Genomic DNA, 16,135 nt, shown 5'->3' on the forward strand with positions numbered 1-16,135 from the left:
AAAAAGGTATAATTGATTAAAAGCCCAATATGATGGTGTGTGTCAGGAAAAGCAAACTGCTCAAAGAGATGACCAATGACGGAAAGTGGAGAGGTTTTGTGTGTTCCGATGCTCAGCAATCCAATAACACTAGGATTTATAACAGGAGATCAAATGCTCCAAAACACATGTTCATCCATCCCCAAAAATCAATGACCCCCATCCACAAATGTATGTATTAATAGTATCCCTATGCTGTATCCACTGATGCTTTCAACTAAAGTGAGTAATATGAGTGTGGTAAAGCTGTGTAGTAATGCTGACATGGGTATTTCTGCAACGGAGAGGCAGGCATATGGTAAACACTATAGCCCAAGTCCAAGACAAAACGAACTATGCAGCACGCAGAATCTATAGACACAGACAAATATAGGCTACATTGAAGTAAACAACTGCACATTACACTGAATATAACAATGTGATGTTTAATGTAGGCTGGATCTCTCTAGATGCGTTGGATTAATCGTGTAACAACACTACAGAACAAGCAGATGTTTCATAACTTATTTAGCGTGCAGCATTTGGAACTGTAGGCCTTTATAATACGAAGGCGTTCGTTTTGACAGTGGAATGCTTTCTTTCTAACACATGTAGGGGTGCAGGCCAAGCACAGATTCACACACACACACGCATACAGAGAAACTCGAGCGAGAGATGGAGAATGGGCATATGTGTGTGTGTGTGTACTGTGAGATCTTGCATATACGTTACAGCTTTTCAAAAAAAACAATTGGTGTGGAAATCAATCACACGTTGACACGAAGAATAAAATAAAATAAACTCAATGACGTCGTCACATTTAAACAGTTTCCACTCGCGTGCCCAAGCAGGTGAAGCTGATATCTTCTGCCACGCAGGCATGGCCAAATGTAGCATAAATTAAGCTACTGAATGAAACATTTTCAAATGGTAATTTGTAAAATTATAACGCCAGTCAATCAAACCAAATATTGTCAATTTAAACAAAAATAAGACCAGGCACCTTTCAAAATAAAAGGTTATTGAAAACTTGTGTTTTTATGTTTCAGGGCTCCACATTGTTTGCGCTCCAAATATTTTGTGTGTTATTGATTCCACAGTGTAGGAAAAAACACATCGCCTTAAAGATAAATAAGGCAAAATATAACATTTTCAAAGTATAGAGATTACATTTGCCACTAGCAAGATTGGCGCATATGGGAGATTAAGCTAATTCTGAGAGGTTCTGCGTCAGTGAATCAAGACAAGTTGTATAATAAATCTGACATGTTCAATTACAAAATGTTTTTTGCTATGATTTGATTTTTTTTTATTCAGTGTTGTTTCCAACATTGCAATTAATGATACATTGCCAAATGTCGTTATAAATCATATGAAAACATTTAATTCTAAAGTGCTTATTTACACAAATATAGGCCTCAAACATTTATATTGCAAAACATCTTTTTTTGGTTGGCCACTAATATTGTTAGAAATTGACTCAATTGACACATCTTCAAAACATATTTTCTTCATTTGAAGCATTTGTTTAATTGAATAGATACAAATCTATGAAAGGTGGTTTCCCCTGATGAATCCACGTCAATACAGGAAACACTATTGACTAAGCTATTTGTCACCAAGTTGCTGCAAGAGTTCATTTGCTATGCGGCTGGAGTTGGGGAGAGAGCGCAGTTTGTGGTACTCGGGATGAAAGCTCCAGAGATGCGGAGCGCCCATTGAATGGAGCGAGGCCGGGGACAGAAATGAAGATCCGGGGACCAAAGCTTGGGCCACTGTGGAGGCTGAGCGGCGCGTCGTTTCGAAATTCTCAAAACTAAGAGACGGAGGTGGAAGAAACGTCTTTTGGACAACGTTCGAATTCCTTGATAAAAGTGAGGAGAGCGCGGGCAAGATGCTGCTCACTGGTGGGATGCTTTGGTTAGAAACAGAATGATGTTCGATGCCCAAGTGATGGTACAATTCCAAACCGGGTACCTGAAAATGACACGGCCCTATCCCGTTCGCCCGGTAGAAGGAAAATCCAGGGAGCAAGCTGCTGCGCTCGAGCGGGCACCGGGTGTCCATCATCCCAAATCGGTAATTCTGCCGTTTGAAACGTTTCCTCCGCCGTAGGAAGCTCCCGTTCTCGAACATATGAGACGACATAGGGTCTAACGTCCAGTAGTTCCCCTTCCCGGGGTTACCGGGCTCCCGTGGCATTTTGACGAAGCAGTCGTTGAGGGACAAGTTGTGACGGATGGAGTTCTGCCACGCGGGGAACTTCTCCCGGTAATACGTGAAGCGCTGGCTGATGAAGTCACATATCTCCGAGAGAGTCAGTCTTTTCTTCGGGCTCTGGAGGATTGCCATGGTGATAAGAGCGATGTAGGAGTACGGAGGTTTCACGGAGGCAGCGATTCTCTCTGTGCACTTTGGCGTAAAGTCACCCTCATCCTCCGTATCCTTCGCTGGCTGTTTTGGAGACAAGGACGCAGCGCTTTGCTGCTCCAGATCGGCCCCGTCTTCTTTGGTCAAAGATACATACCCCTGGTTCCGTGTAGCTTTGTTCCCCTTTCCCTCCACGTCGATATCTGCCCTCTCCATGAGCTCGAGCTCTCCTTCCAGGGTCATAATCCTCTCGCGGGTCCGGTGCCACCTGCATGCGCCAACAGGCGAGATGAGGAGCCTCGGGTCGGACACCAGCCAGAGCGGACACACGCGACGGGCCTGCCTCCTGCCTTTTCATTAACAAAAAAAAAGAAAACCCAGCTGCACCAAAATACTTTTCACCCCCCTCCTCCTGCTGCTCTTTCTCTTCAGTCCTGAAAATAATTACGACAAAGACTTACTAAAGTAAACATCCATCACAAGCAGTCACAACAATCATTAGGCCTACAAACGTGTTTTTGATCTTGGGGAGAACTAACGTATGAAATAAAGCATAGGCCATTAGACAACTTTATGTCCAACAGACAATGGCACATTAGGACATAGGCTACACTTAGTCTTTGGGGCTTGTTGTCATACACAATAAAAATACACTTTGTTGTACTCAAATCAGAAGCCTGATTGTAAATCATTTGATGGGTGAACTATTGTCAGTTTTCGATACAATTAACAGATAACAGGACTCAAGAATATACCCCGTTTATCCATTTGTAAAACCATTATTGAATACCTACAGCCCTTTATTTTAACATAATCTGTCTCCCACAAGAAATGCAAATCCTACCCAGCTCTCGATCCATAGCATCCTTTTATGATGGCTTTTATTTCACTCGAGAGTCAAATATGGTTAAAAATGTATTGTTTTCTGAAAGGAGAAATGAATGAAGAAGCACTGAACTGGAGAGCTAGGACAAAATTACTTCGGTGCCAGTGCACACGTGCTGCGCTTTTACGTGTGGCCTCTTAGCAGTTATGCATAAACATTGTAAGGGTGTTAAAGACACTAGCCAACTCGATATTGTATAATCAATAAAAATTCATAATGTATTAGCCATTCTTTCCATTTTGTTTATGGCCAACTATAACGAATAATATATTATTTAACTAAATGTTATGATTAGGATAGGCTACTTATCTATACATGTGAAAGCCAAGCAGTAGTCAGATTTTTATTTAAAACTGGTCTACACTAAACACTTCATGGGAATTCCAATATTTCCAGCAGATCCCAAAATCAGTCGATAACGCAAGTGGGTGGCCAAACACATGGCAAATACTGTGTGGTTATTATTTCAGAATGGATTATGCGCTTTTCTGATCTGAAAAAGACACATCGGCAAAAGAAAAGAGCCGTTTCACTACAGGCACAAAATAATGTACTGGCCAGGTCATGTATCCAATCCTGCTGCAGCAGTGTCTGATATTAAACGTGCCTCTTTCTTATTTTGATACATTTTAAAGTCCCACTAATTGCATTTGATTTAAGCATAGAAACATCCCTGAAGTAATTCTCACAAATTAGTTTGAATATAGTTCCGCATCAATTCATATTCCTCATTCTGGACCAAGTTGTAGACACACACATTCAGAGGGTTGAGAGATAAAATGAGAACAAACCGGATAAGATATGTTAACAAGAATTTTATGCACACCAAACCCAAAAGTGTAGTACACACTAACACAAACGTTTATTTTTATTTTTTTACAGGAAACAGTCAAGATAAGGAATTGCTTCATCTCTAATCCAGCCAGTTAATGCTAAGGGCTGTCCAGAAACAACCAAATAGAAAAACAAATACAAACTAAACAAGAACAAAAGATAATATATCACTCAACTTAATTGAACTTAATGTAACATACAAACTGGATAGCACCAAGGTCAAGCCTAGTAAACAAGGGGAGTAAACAGTCCAAAATGGCTACCTATTCCCAGTAAAGCAAGGCACTGTCTTTGGCCAGAGCCATGAGTCCTTAGTCCCTATAGTGCACTACCTTTGGCCAGAGACTCCCAATTTCCTGTATAGTGCACTACTTCTGTCAGAGTCATTTCAGACACAGACAGTCTATTGTCAACAGACACAGCCTCCAAGCAGGAGACAGTTCTTCTATTGAACTCTTTCTTCCTAAAGTGACTAGCGCACGCTACAGTGCTAAAAGCAGCCAGACCCGTCAGACTGACTCACCACGGCTCAGCCAACACCGTGACCCACTATGACAGTACGTGATGTAATAAATGATCAAATAACTCCAAGAGTCGCAAAGTCAGGAGGTGTGGCCAATTACATGTACCTGGAGGGGGACTGTGTGCGGTATCAGTGTCTAGGACCTCATGCCAAGGCCTAAGTGTGTTCCCTTCCCCTACAAGGCAGAGTGCTTGCGGTGGGACGTAGCCAGCCGTGATATGTTTCCACATTTGAAGCAGCGCGAGTTGGAGTTTCCCTCCTTCCTAGGGATGTGCCAACACTGCAGACAGCGTACTTTGTACTTCTTATACCTGAGGAGTAAGTAGACATTGAGGAGAATGACAGGGGATATACAGTTGAAGTGTGAAGTTTAAATGCATTTAGCTAAGGTGTATGTAAACTTAGTTTTTCACAATTCCTGACATTTAATCCTAATAAATATTCCCCCGTCGTAGGTCAGTTAGGATTTTAAGAATGTGAAATGTCAGAATAATAGTAGAGAGAATTATTTATTTCAGCTTTTATTTCTTTCATCACATTCCCAGTGGGTCAGAAGTTTACATACACTCAATTAGTATTTAGTAGCATTGCCTTTAAATTATTATACTTGGGTCAAATGTTTCAGGTAGCCTTCCACAAGCTTCCCACAATAAGTTGGGTGAATTTTGGCCCATTCCTCCTTACAGAGCTTGTGTAACCGAGTCAGGTTGTAGGCCTCCTTGTTCGCACATGGTTTTTCAGTTCTGCCCACACATTTTCTATGGGATTGAGGTCAGGGCTTTGTGATGGTCACTCCAATACCTTGACTTTGTTGTCCTTTAGACATTTTGCCACAACTTTGGAAGTATGCTTGGGGTCATTGTCCATTTGGAAGACCCATTTGCGACCAAGCTTTAACTTCCTGACTGATGTCTTGAGATGTTGCTTCAATATATCTATCTATTTTGTGAAGTGCACCAGTCCCTCCGGCAGCAAAGCACCCCCACAACATGATGCTGCCACCCCGTGCTTCACGGATGGTGTTCTTCGGCTTGCAAACATCCTCCTTTTTCCTCCGAACATAACGATGGTCATTATGGCCAAACAGTTATATTTTTGTTTCATCAGACCAGAGGACATTTCTCCAAAAAGTACAATCTTTGTCCCCATGTGCAGTTGCAAACCGTAGTCTGGCTTTTTATGGCGGTTTTGGAGCAGTAGCTTCTTCCTTGCTGAGTGGCCTTTCAGGTTATGTCGATATAGGACTCGTTTTACTGTTTTGATTGATTTGCACTTTTCGCACCAAAGTACGTTCATCTCTAGGAGACAGAACGTGTCTCCTTCCTGAGCGGTATGACGTCTGCGTGGTCCCATGGTGTTTATACTTGCATACTATTGTTTGTACAGATGAACGTGGTACCTTCAGGCATTTGGAAATTGCTCCCAAGGATGAACCAGACTTGTGGAGATCTACAATATTTTGGCTGATTTATTTAGATTTTCCCATGATGTCAAGCAAAGAGGCACTGAGTTTGAAGATAGGCCTTGAAATACATCCACAGGTACATCTCCAATTGACTCAAAGGATGTCAATTAGCCTATCAGAAGCTTCTAAAGCCATGACATCATTTTCGGGAATTTTCCGATCTGTTTAAAGGCACATTCAACTTAATGTATGTAAACTTCTAACCCACTGGAATTGTGATACAGTGAATTATAAGTGAAATAATCTGTCTGTAAACAATTGTTGGAAAAATTAATTGTGTCATGCACAAAGTAGATGTCCTAACCGACCTGCCAAAATGTTAGTTTGTTAACAAGAAATTTGTGGAGCGGTTGAAAAACGAGTTTTAATGACTCCAACCTAAGTGTTTGTAAACTTCTGACTTCAACTGTAGGTCACACTGATTGATGGCCTTAAGTGTCCTTCAAGTCATAATTCTGCTCACATAGGATTATGCGACATTGTGGTCATCAAACCATCTACGTCACTGTCACCATTTACTATAACCACAGGGTCAGAGTTCATGGCCACGTGACCTGACCAGGAGAAACTCTGGGCCGTGACGATGTGTTTGATAATGCGCTGTATTTAATGCGACTCACCTTATTCCACAGGCGTTACACAGCGGGGTGCCGTCCTCAGCATCTCGCCACAGAGGAGTCTTCGTGGTGCAGCAAGAGGCACAGATCTTATTCTCTGATGGGGAGAAAGGAGTGGCTATCAGTACAAACAAATAGGCCTTGTGCCATAATCCTCCTAAATATGTTGTAGAATAAGGAAGTTACATGTTTCAATGACTATGCGGCTTCTCTTTCATTCGGTTTTCTTTCTAGGTGCACGGTGAGTGGGAGTGCCAAAGCACAACCTGATCTTGCAACCCTGCCCTTAACACTGTACACTACGTTACTCATTACAGTCTTAGGATGTTTACACAGCAGTTTCCCAAAATACCTCCATTAAAACTCCCCCTTCATCAAATGTATTCCACCTGTCTATGGTTCTAGTTAAAGTGTTTTGATTTGTGTTGTAATGGTACCCCCTCCTGGATTACTGGAGTAGAAATAGTTCTACACAGAACATCCAGTCCCTGCAAATAACCTCTCATGAACCCTTTTTTCTAAGAGTGCAGTGTTCTGCCCATTTCTACGGTGCTGGTATTGTTCTGTGTAGTGGCGCCCCCTCCTGGTGAAGAGTGGTAGAGATTGGTAGTCACTGGAGTAAGGGTCGCTCTCTTCAGAGCTGCTGGTCCTCATGGAACTCTGGGATGAACGGGACCTGCCTGCTCTCAGTGACCTCCTGGTCGGACCACTAGAGAGCTCTTCACTAGGACACCTTTATAAAGCAGTTTGTTTGTAGAGAACATTGTGAGATATTTTACAACAATATACCGCATAGGGAAATTTGTGACATAGAAATTGAATTTCATATAATAACTTTTTATTACGGCAGCTCCGGCAACTCTAAATAACAGAATAATATAATACATGTTTTTGAGTTATGGGGAGAAAGAGCAAAGCATACTCTGACATCAACCATACCTGTACTTCTTGGAGGTGATGAGAAGGCGACACTGCTCCCTGCTGTCGTCCAGCTCCGTCTGCATCCGGAACGTCACTCCCTGGAAGTCTGGGTCTCCAACATCCACACTCCGGCTGGGATGGAGCTGCTTCCTGGGGGCCTTGGTGGACCTCCACATGGGGTTAGACGGAGAGGGACACTTCGGGGTTGCGGGGATAGTGTCCATGTCATCCTCCATGTCCATACACCTTTGGGTGAGGTCCAATGGAGAGTCTGTAATAACACTGGCATCTTGTGCTGTGTCTGTGTTCTCTTCCATGGAGCTTTCGTTGAGCTCTGCTTTGACACCTGGAAAACTGGCATCTTGTACTGACTTTGTGTTCACAATCACAGACCCTGCGACACTGTTCAATATGAGCAACATAGTATTATGAGGGGAGTTCGGGGCTGGTGGCATGTCTTCCTTGGGGTCAAAGGTGAAACATATGTTTGAGTTGAAGTCCAGGGTCATGTTAAGCTTCAGCTGTTCTGGGCCTGGATGTATGCACGTCATGGTGTCTATGGAGGGAGGTGACAGACTTGCTGCATCCTTAATTGTAGCTACTTTGTGGACAAGCGGTTGCCCAAACAGGTTTATATATGGCACAGACGGATGTTTAACTGACAGCCCGTCTTTTGCCTCAGGACGGGCCTCCTTCACTGTGTTGTCTTCTTGGACTAAGGCACAGGGGACCTTTCCGCTTTCTTCACTCACAGACAATCCATCACCGTTAAGACAAAATGTGACTCCTGTTTCTTTGTTCGTTGCAACCTCAGAGTCTGAAGCTCCCACACCAGCTTTAGTTTTGTAGCTGCCATTGACATCCGGTGATGTCTGAGAACTGGTACCTGGACTTGTGGGTGAGCAATAACCACCTCCACCCAACTCACCCATCTTTCCCCTGGACCTGACATGAGGATGGGGAGAATCCCCTCTGGTACTGACTAGAGTGGGGCAGACAGGGACAGTGTTCTTACTGCACCCCACACCTTCAGGAGGATGATCGTCAGAGTCTATAGGAACCAACTGAGCCCTGGCTGAGGTTCCCTCCTCTTGGTCGTCTGACTGGAGGAGTCTCTCACACTGCATGTTGATCAGGCTCATCAACTCCCACGGACTGCTGCTACTATGACGACTGGGCAGGACTGAGTTTGTATGTCTCCTACATTGTTCTAAGTCATCTTTTGGCTGGTTATGAAGGCTTGTGAGAGAGGAATTGTGCTGAGGAGGATAAGGTCTATGAACAGACACTTGATCCTTTTTAGACCTTTCATTTGATACAGGTAAAGTCTTAGGCTTTGAGTCTACGGAGCGGTTGTGGACAGGGGTGGGAGTTGCTAGCTTGGTGGCTTCTTGGATGAGGTAGAGGATGGTGGACTGGGTCACCTGAAGAAGAACAAAAGAAAGAAGACTCAACCACACACTGAGATAATATTGACCCACCTCACGCACAGCACACACACCTGCAGGCCCTCCTGGGTGTCCGGATCTTCCATGGTCCCTTGGCTGCCTGGTCTGTAGGTGGCTCCTGTGCTCATGTCGATGTGCCCATCTTGTGGAAAGGAAACAATTGGAAAGTGTTTAATATACTATTAAGTGACAATATAGGTTTGAATGTAAATACAGTATGTTTTATTGTTAAAGTTATCAGCTGAATACAGTACCAGTCAAAAGTTTGGACACACCTACTCATTCAAAGGTTTTTCTTTATTTTTACTATTTTCTACATTGTAGATTAATAGTGAAGACATCAAAACTATGAAATAACACATATGGAATCATGTAGTAACTAAAAAAAAGTGTTAAACAAATCAAAATATATTTTGCCTTGATAACAGCTTTGCACACTCTTGGCATTCTGTCAACCAGTTTCACGACGTAGTCACCTGGAATGCATTTCAATTAACAGGTGTGCCTTATTAAAAGTTAATTTCTGGAATTTCTTTCCTTCTTAATGCGTTTGAGCCAGTCAGTTGTGTTGTGACAAGGTAGGGATGGTATACAGAAGCTAGTCCTATTTGGTAAAAGACTAAGTCCATATTATGGCAAAAACAGCTCAAATAAGCAAAGAGAAACGACAGTCCATCATTACTTGAAGACATGAAGGTCAATACGGAACATTTCAGTGCAGTCGCAAAAACCATCAAGCGCTATGATGAAACTGGCTCTCATGAGCACTGCCACAGTAAAGGAAGACCCAGAGTTACCTCTGCTGCAGAGGATAAGTTCATTAGAGTTAACTGCACCTCAGATTGCAGCCCAAATAAATGCTTCACAGCGTTCAAGTAACAGACACATCTCAACATCAACTGTTCAGAGGAGACTGCGTGAATCAGGTCTTCATGGTCGATTTCCTGCCAAGAAACCACTACTAAAGGACAACAATAAGAAGAAGAGACTTGCTTGGGCCAAGAAACACGAGCAATGGACATTAGACCGGTGGAAATCTGTCCTTTGGTCTGATGAGTCCAAATTTGAGTTTTTTGGTTCCAACTGCCGTGTCTTTGTGAGACGCAGAGTAGGTGAATGGATGATCTCCGCTTGTGTGGTTCCCACCGTGAAGCATGGAGGAAGAGGTGTTATGGTGCTTTGCTGGTGACACGGTCTGTGATTTATTTAGAATTCAAGGCACACTTAACCAGCAATGGCTACCACAGCATTCTGCAGCGGTACGCCATCCCATCTGGTTTGCGCTTAGGGGTTCTATCGTTTGTTTAACAGGACAATGACCCCAAACCCACCTCCAGGGTGTTTAAGGGCTATTTGACCAAGAAGGAGAGTGATGGAGTGCTGCATCACCCGACCTCAACCAAATTGAGACGGTTTGGGATGAGTCGGACCGCAGAGTGAAGGAAAAGCAGCCAACAAGTGCTCAGCATATGTGGGAACTCCTTCAAGACTGTTGGAAAAGCATTCCAGGTGAAGCTGGTTGAGAGAATGCCAAGAGTGGGCAAAGCTGTCATCAAGGGAAAGGGTGGCTATTTGAAGAATCTCAAATATAAAATATATTTTGATTTGTTTAACACTTTTTGGGTTACTACATGATTCCATATGTCATTTCATAGTTGATGTCTTCACTTTATTCTACAATGTAGAAAATAGTAAAAAATAAAGAAAAACATCTTAATGAGTAAATGTTTAAAACTTTTGACCGGAGAGAGAGATTGTGTGTAATATATATATATCACACACACACACACACACACACACACACACACACACACACACACACACACACACACTTCCTAAATAAAAACAAATACTTACTAATTACAATAAATTATTACACATGATTGTTGATTTCATTATACTATAATAATTCAAGTTAACAAGATTGTAAAGTAGCCTATTAGTAGCCTACTACTTTTAACTTATAGAACAGTCTGAATTAGCTGTCAAATCAAATTAGTTTCGTGAGCAGAGCTAGAATTAATGGCCCAACAAACCTTTGAAAGTCTTTAGCAAATAATGAGTAAGCCTACAATGACATTATAACTAACACGATATAGCCTATTGATACACACTTACTTTGTCAAATTGTATTAATTTCTCCTCAAAACGTAACCATCTGCATTCTACTATTTGATAGACGTTCTGAATGAGGATGACATGTCTTGCTCGACCTCACTGCTCAGTCTGAGGGCACGCTGCGTTTGAATACGAACTTTTCTGCCACACAATATCTCCACATCCTACCTTAGAAAATATCAAGTATTTAAATAAAAAAATCGAATTATATGAGATCCCTGTGATCGATCGGATTAAATAGTTATTGAAACTATCGAGCTCGATCGTTTGATTGTGTAATGCCCTGATCACGCCGGTGATCACGGTACAGTCTCTTACCAAGGCGATCAGGGCCAACATGCAGACTCACCCTTGGTTTTCTCACTGAATCTGTCTTGAGAGAGATGACAATAATTATTTCCCCCAATTTGATCACTAGCTTCAGGAAATTGATAGTCACGTTGCCGCAATGCACTTGTTGTTAGGCCTACAGGATGCCACAGATGTCTGTGATTGAAGTTGATTGGCCTGCATAAAACACATAAAAGTGTGGGATGAGTGACTTGCGTTCTGGATTTTCCCGAATTGTCGGCCTCGGTTTCTTCTGTATATATACAACGTTTTTTACATACAAGTAAATAGGCTACTGATGCTTTGTAAGAATAGTCATCCATTACAAAACACGTGAAGTGAGGTTCTTGGTACAAATTGTAGGCCTAGTGTTGAGTTTGACTTGCGATGTTTTATCTTGGACCATTTAAAATGATCTCCCACACAAAACAAATACAATGTATCAGTATTTAGCAGTGACACATTGGCTGTTTAGACAGGCAGCCCAATTCTGATAATTTTTCGCTAATTGGTGTTTTGACCCATCAGATCAGCTCGGGAAAAGATGGATCAAAAGACCAATTCGTTGTAAAAATATCTGAATTGGGCTGCCTAAAACGCAGCCATTTTAGCAGTGGTATTCAAAGTCAGTCCTCAAAGGGACAGAGGTGGTTTTCTTGAACCTTGTATATTGCTAATTGATTTCCATTTCCTGGGTTTTGAGGATTTAAACTGCTCTCAAGGACTGGTATTGAATACTGCACTTGTGGTGTTCAATTTCCTTCAGTGTGATTTTTAAAAAGCATAGGGCTTAAGACAGACTAGTACAAACTTTTGGTATTTTTATTGCACAAATCTAAAATAGACTTGCAAACTTTGAGATATACCATATATACATAATACACCTACATGTGTTGTGCGTATGTTAGACAAATGAATTACAGTACAAGTGAAAGCATTCCAGGTTCGTAAAGGAGCCAACTAATACTGGATACAGGTGTTTTTTTTTATGGACAGTTATGAGACTACTAACGGTGAAATGACAAGGCAAATCATTACTGGGTATGGATGGACAGAAACAGAAATGACTTGGGAATTGGACAAAATGCACCTGTCAGTGTAAAATGGTTTAGGCTGCATTTTGACCAATCAGATCAGCTTTGATGTGCAAAGATCTGTGATTGGAAAAAAATATCAAAATGAGGCTGCCTGTGTGAATGCAGCCCAAGTATCTCCTTGGCGTCATCAGTTATCTAACATATTCAACCCTTTCCGTTCGATCTCAAGCTGCCCTCTGCTTACAAAACATACTGCAAAAGTGCTACATGAGAGACGGTTAATGATTCCTGACAGGCTTGATGTAGGGAAAGGGCTTTCAGTGTTGTGGAGGGGCTTGTTAAGGTCTTGACTAGACACCACATGCCCACAACAGTAAAATTCCTAGAAACTTGCCATAAGTAGATATAATGGTGAAAGCCATGTATACGTACACATTACATACTGTTAATTAGCTGTATGTGAGTGCTGCTATTGTAGAGACGGATGACTATTTGGAAGCTCCACCTGAGATGTGTGTATGTTGACCTTTTATAAGTGAGTTGTAACATGGAATGTTCTATTCAAGGACACAAAGTTGTCCTTTGCATAGCAATGACGACAGGCCTTTCTGAAATGCTGACTCGGGTTACTATGAAACAAAGAACTGTTTGGGACGTCGAATGGTTTGATAGACATCTCAGTCTTGGCCTGAGAACTCTTCTATACACATGACATATTTATACATGAATGCTGAAAACCATCCAACTCTTCCACAATCAGCATTACTTTCAGTGTGAGCCAAATACAACACACTTCAGAGGCTGCGTTTACACAGGCAGCCCATCTGATATTTTTTTCACTAATTGGTCTTTTGACCAATCCCATCAGGGGCGCTGTCTAAATGCAGCCAGTGACTGGTATATAGCTTTTGTCTACGGTCACACAGTCATGTGGATATGTAAGAGCATTCTTGACTTGGGGGGGATCCTTCAAGCCTCCTCTATCCCAGCTCACCTCTTTATACCTGCCGGCAGTTCAAAGAATGCAACTCTCTCTCTTACGACTCAGTCCTGAGGGGCCGTGTTCCAACATCCATACTAGCATACTACTTAGAATGCATGCCCAATACGTTGCTTCACACTAAGTAGGGTGCCAGTGTGGAGTGAAACATCCATACTACTTAGCATCCATGCCCAATACATTGCTTCACACTAAGTAGGGTGCTAGTGTGGAGTGTAGTGTCCTCAGTGTGGTTTGGGAACATGGCCGTCCACGTAGAAGTTCCTGGTGACCTTAGGCAGGGTCAGCTCGATGCCCTCCAGCTCCTGGGTGAGGATGATCTGACAGCCAAGTCTGGAGTTCTCCTGTAGCGCTGGGGCCATGTCCAGCATGTCATCCTCTCTGGGATGAGAAGAATCAAATTGAAGCCATTGATTTGCATTGCATTATAAGAGTCAATCTTGTTGACAATGAAGAAAGTTTGGGTTTTTATTTTATGTGTTTATTTGACAAGGGCAATGACATGAGCTCTCATGGACTATGGCATATCTTCTAATAAAACATACCTTTCGTCAGGCTCTGGTAGCTTGCCGACATGGTCTCTGTTCACATACACGTGGCACGTTGAGCAAGCTAGTGACGCCTCGCAAGCTCCTTAAAATCACACATGGACAGGGAGAAAGAAGCAAGATGTAAGTGTGGCTCTCGAGTGGCGCAGCGGTCTAAGGCAGTGTGTCTCAGTGCTAGAGGCGTCACTACAGACACCCTGTTTCGAATCCAGGCTGTATCACAACCGGCCGTGATTGGGAGTCCCATAGGGCGGTGCACAATTGGCCCAGCGCCATCCGGGTTTGGCCGGTGTAGGCAGTCATTGTAATATAAGAATTTGACTTGCCTAGTTAAATAAAGGTTAAATAAATAAAAATAGTGTTCATTAATACAATAGTGGAGAAATCAATCACCAAGTTTTGACCTGAATTCTCTCAGGACGTCGTCACAAACCCTATTAGCACTCACCTTCCAGTTCAATGTTGTGCCTATGGGCCAGGTACATTGCATTGTCTCCCACTTTAGCCTTCACTGGAATCCTCTTTCCTGATCTATCTATGTACACCACATTCACCCTAAGAGCAGACCAAAAACAATATTAAAAACTCATAGTTCACAAATGACAATGCAAGTGACAAATGCATGATGCACTCAAATGACATTAAGGCAAATCAGTAACAAAGTATGTATATATCCCCTTGAGTTTGTCTGCTTAAGGGTTAGGGTTACTAACCTGACCATTTACGTACTGTAATGGAGTCAAAAGGGCAAAGACATAAATAGCTAACAATCAATTAGCTAGCTAAATGATGCACTGGCTGAGTAGTTACTTACACATCTTCTTGGGGGTCTTCTGCACTTGCACCCACCTCACTTTGATACAGACCTTCACAAATAAAATAGAGACATAGTTGACATTCAGTTCCAGATCCTCTTACGGATTGTCTGACTTACTGTAGGACTTCGAGACCAACTTAGTTACAGAGAATTAGCAGCTTTGGAGATCAGTTACACAACTTATCAAACATTCTTAGCAACAGATGCCATGATTGTCTTGCTATGTTATTCAAAATGTGGGTGCAATTTAAAAAAAAAAAGTATGTAACCTTTATTTAACTAGGCAAGTAAGTTAAAAACAAATTATTATTTACAATGACGGCCGACACCGGCCAACATCGGACGGTTGTGATACAGCCTGGAATCGAACCAGGGTGTCTGTAGTGACGCCTCAAGCATTGAAACGAGGTGCTCTAGACCGCTGCGCCACTCGGGATCCTTACTAATAGTACCTAGTTACGATGTTCGTAGACATAACTAACTTGTTAGCAGCTGTCTAGCACTAAATTGATATACATGAATTGGTTTGATGGAAGCTGAATAATTAGCTAACGTTAGATAGCAATCCAAGTGTAGCTTCTTAAGTTAGCAACCGACCAACTCACCCTTGGATGTCTGCAAGTGTCGGTTCAACGTCCGAAAACGATCAACATTCGACGACTTAGCTATACCATTCAAATAAGTATTCAACCTGTTGAAAGGACATGTGCTACAATCTGGTATAACTCTAGAAAGTCTCAAAGTCAGCCCCACGCTCGACCGGACTCCAGCGGAGACCGCCATGATTATGTTTTGATCACGTGAATGAAAGCAGCCAATAAAAAAGTAGCAATGACACACGCATGTTTTGACTGTCTTCAGTTATTTGAGCGGCAGAGAGCGCTGTTGCAACACACATTTATCGACCTATAACCATTTTTAGTGTGACTTGTAATGCCTTTATTATAAATTCTAAAGAGAACGTGATTCTGGTGCTTTTTTTTATCTCAATCTTTGTGTACCAACCAATAAACATTTGATCTTGTCTCGTCTGCAATGTCTGTGTATCTGTAATGTCTGTATATAGTTAAATAAAGGTTAAATAAATACAAAAATATCAAAGAAGAAGTAGGTTACTTCATCCTATGTGGATGTACCCCCATGTTGTGCCACTAACAAGGTGTGCACGTACTGATACCTTAATTCATGTTAACGAAGGAAATA

At 42.1% G+C, this 16,135-nt stretch overlaps 4 protein-coding genes across 4 annotated transcripts; all 4 read right to left on the minus strand.

Annotated features, from left to right (window-relative positions):
* Positions 1-448: 448 nt before the first annotated feature.
* On the minus strand, positions 449-2,804 carry LOC106590051 (forkhead box protein D5-A). The gene has a single exon (XM_014180563.3). The coding sequence runs from the start codon at positions 2,629-2,631 to the stop codon at positions 1,627-1,629; it is 1,005 nt and encodes a 334-aa protein (XP_014036038.2). The 5' UTR covers positions 2,632-2,804; the 3' UTR covers positions 449-1,626.
* Positions 2,805-4,112: 1,308 nt separating this feature from the next.
* On the minus strand, positions 4,113-7,575 carry LOC106590237 (GATA-type zinc finger protein 1-like). The gene is made up of 3 exons (XM_082969999.1): positions 7,328-7,575; positions 6,717-6,810; positions 4,113-4,942 (listed from the first exon to the last, which is right to left on the minus strand). The coding sequence occupies exons 1-3, from the start codon at positions 7,365-7,367 to the stop codon at positions 4,807-4,809; spliced, it is 270 nt and encodes an 89-aa protein (XP_082826125.1). The 5' UTR covers positions 7,368-7,575; the 3' UTR covers positions 4,113-4,806.
* Positions 7,576-7,642: 67 nt separating this feature from the next.
* On the minus strand, positions 7,643-11,542 carry LOC145864208 (uncharacterized). The gene is made up of 3 exons (XM_082969361.1): positions 11,201-11,542; positions 9,136-9,224; positions 7,643-9,058 (listed from the first exon to the last, which is right to left on the minus strand). The coding sequence occupies exons 2-3, from the start codon at positions 9,208-9,210 to the stop codon at positions 7,643-7,645; spliced, it is 1,491 nt and encodes a 496-aa protein (XP_082825487.1). The 5' UTR covers positions 9,211-9,224; positions 11,201-11,542.
* A 2,008-nt stretch (positions 11,543-13,550) lies between these two features.
* On the minus strand, positions 13,551-15,729 carry LOC106590059 (ferredoxin-2, mitochondrial). Its single transcript, XM_014180575.3, has 5 exons — positions 15,538-15,729; positions 14,930-14,981; positions 14,564-14,670; positions 14,113-14,200; positions 13,551-13,948 (listed from the first exon to the last, which is right to left on the minus strand). Exons 1-5 carry the CDS (start codon positions 15,713-15,715, stop codon positions 13,792-13,794), a joined length of 582 nt encoding a protein of 193 aa, XP_014036050.1. The 5' UTR covers positions 15,716-15,729; the 3' UTR covers positions 13,551-13,791.
* Between the last annotated feature and the right edge of the window lie 406 nt (positions 15,730-16,135).

Source organism: Salmo salar, chromosome 02 (genome assembly GCF_965601325.2).
Source record: "Salmo salar chromosome 02, fSalSal1, whole genome shotgun sequence".
NCBI lineage: Eukaryota > Metazoa > Chordata > Actinopteri > Salmoniformes > Salmonidae > Salmo > Salmo salar.

Excerpts from the sequence above, each read along its gene's own strand:
- LOC106590051 (XM_014180563.3), bottom strand. The coding sequence starts at position 2,631 with ATGACCCTGGAAGGAGAGCTCGAGCTCATGGAGAGGGCAGATATCGAC.
- LOC106590237 (XM_082969999.1), bottom strand. The coding sequence starts at position 7,367 with ATGAGGACCAGCAGCTCTGAAGAGAGCGACCCTTACTCCA. Across the intron at positions 6,811-7,327 it reads AGAGAGCGACCCTTACTCCA|AGAATAAGATCTGTGCCTCT; the intron begins GTGACTACCAAT and ends TCTCCCCATCAG. Across the intron at positions 4,943-6,716 it reads TGTAACGCCTGTGGAATAAG|GTATAAGAAGTACAAAGTAC; the intron begins GTGAGTCGCATT and ends CTTACTCCTCAG.
- LOC145864208 (XM_082969361.1), bottom strand. The coding sequence starts at position 9,210 with ATGAGCACAGGAGCCACCTACAGACCAGGCAGCCAAGGGACCATGGAA. Across the intron at positions 9,059-9,135 it reads ACACCCAGGAGGGCCTGCAG|GTGACCCAGTCCACCATCCT; the intron begins GTGTGTGTGCTG and ends GTTCTTCTTCAG.
- LOC106590059 (XM_014180575.3), bottom strand. The coding sequence starts at position 15,715 with ATGGCGGTCTCCGCTGGAGTCCGGTCGAGCGTGGGGCTGACTTTGAGA. Across the intron at positions 14,671-14,929 it reads GAAGACCCCCAAGAAGATGT|GGTGAATGTGGTGTACATAG; the intron begins GTAAGTAACTAC and ends GTCTGCTCTTAG. Across the intron at positions 13,949-14,112 it reads CTACCAGAGCCTGACGAAAG|AGAGGATGACATGCTGGACA; the intron begins GTATGTTTTATT and ends TTCTCATCCCAG.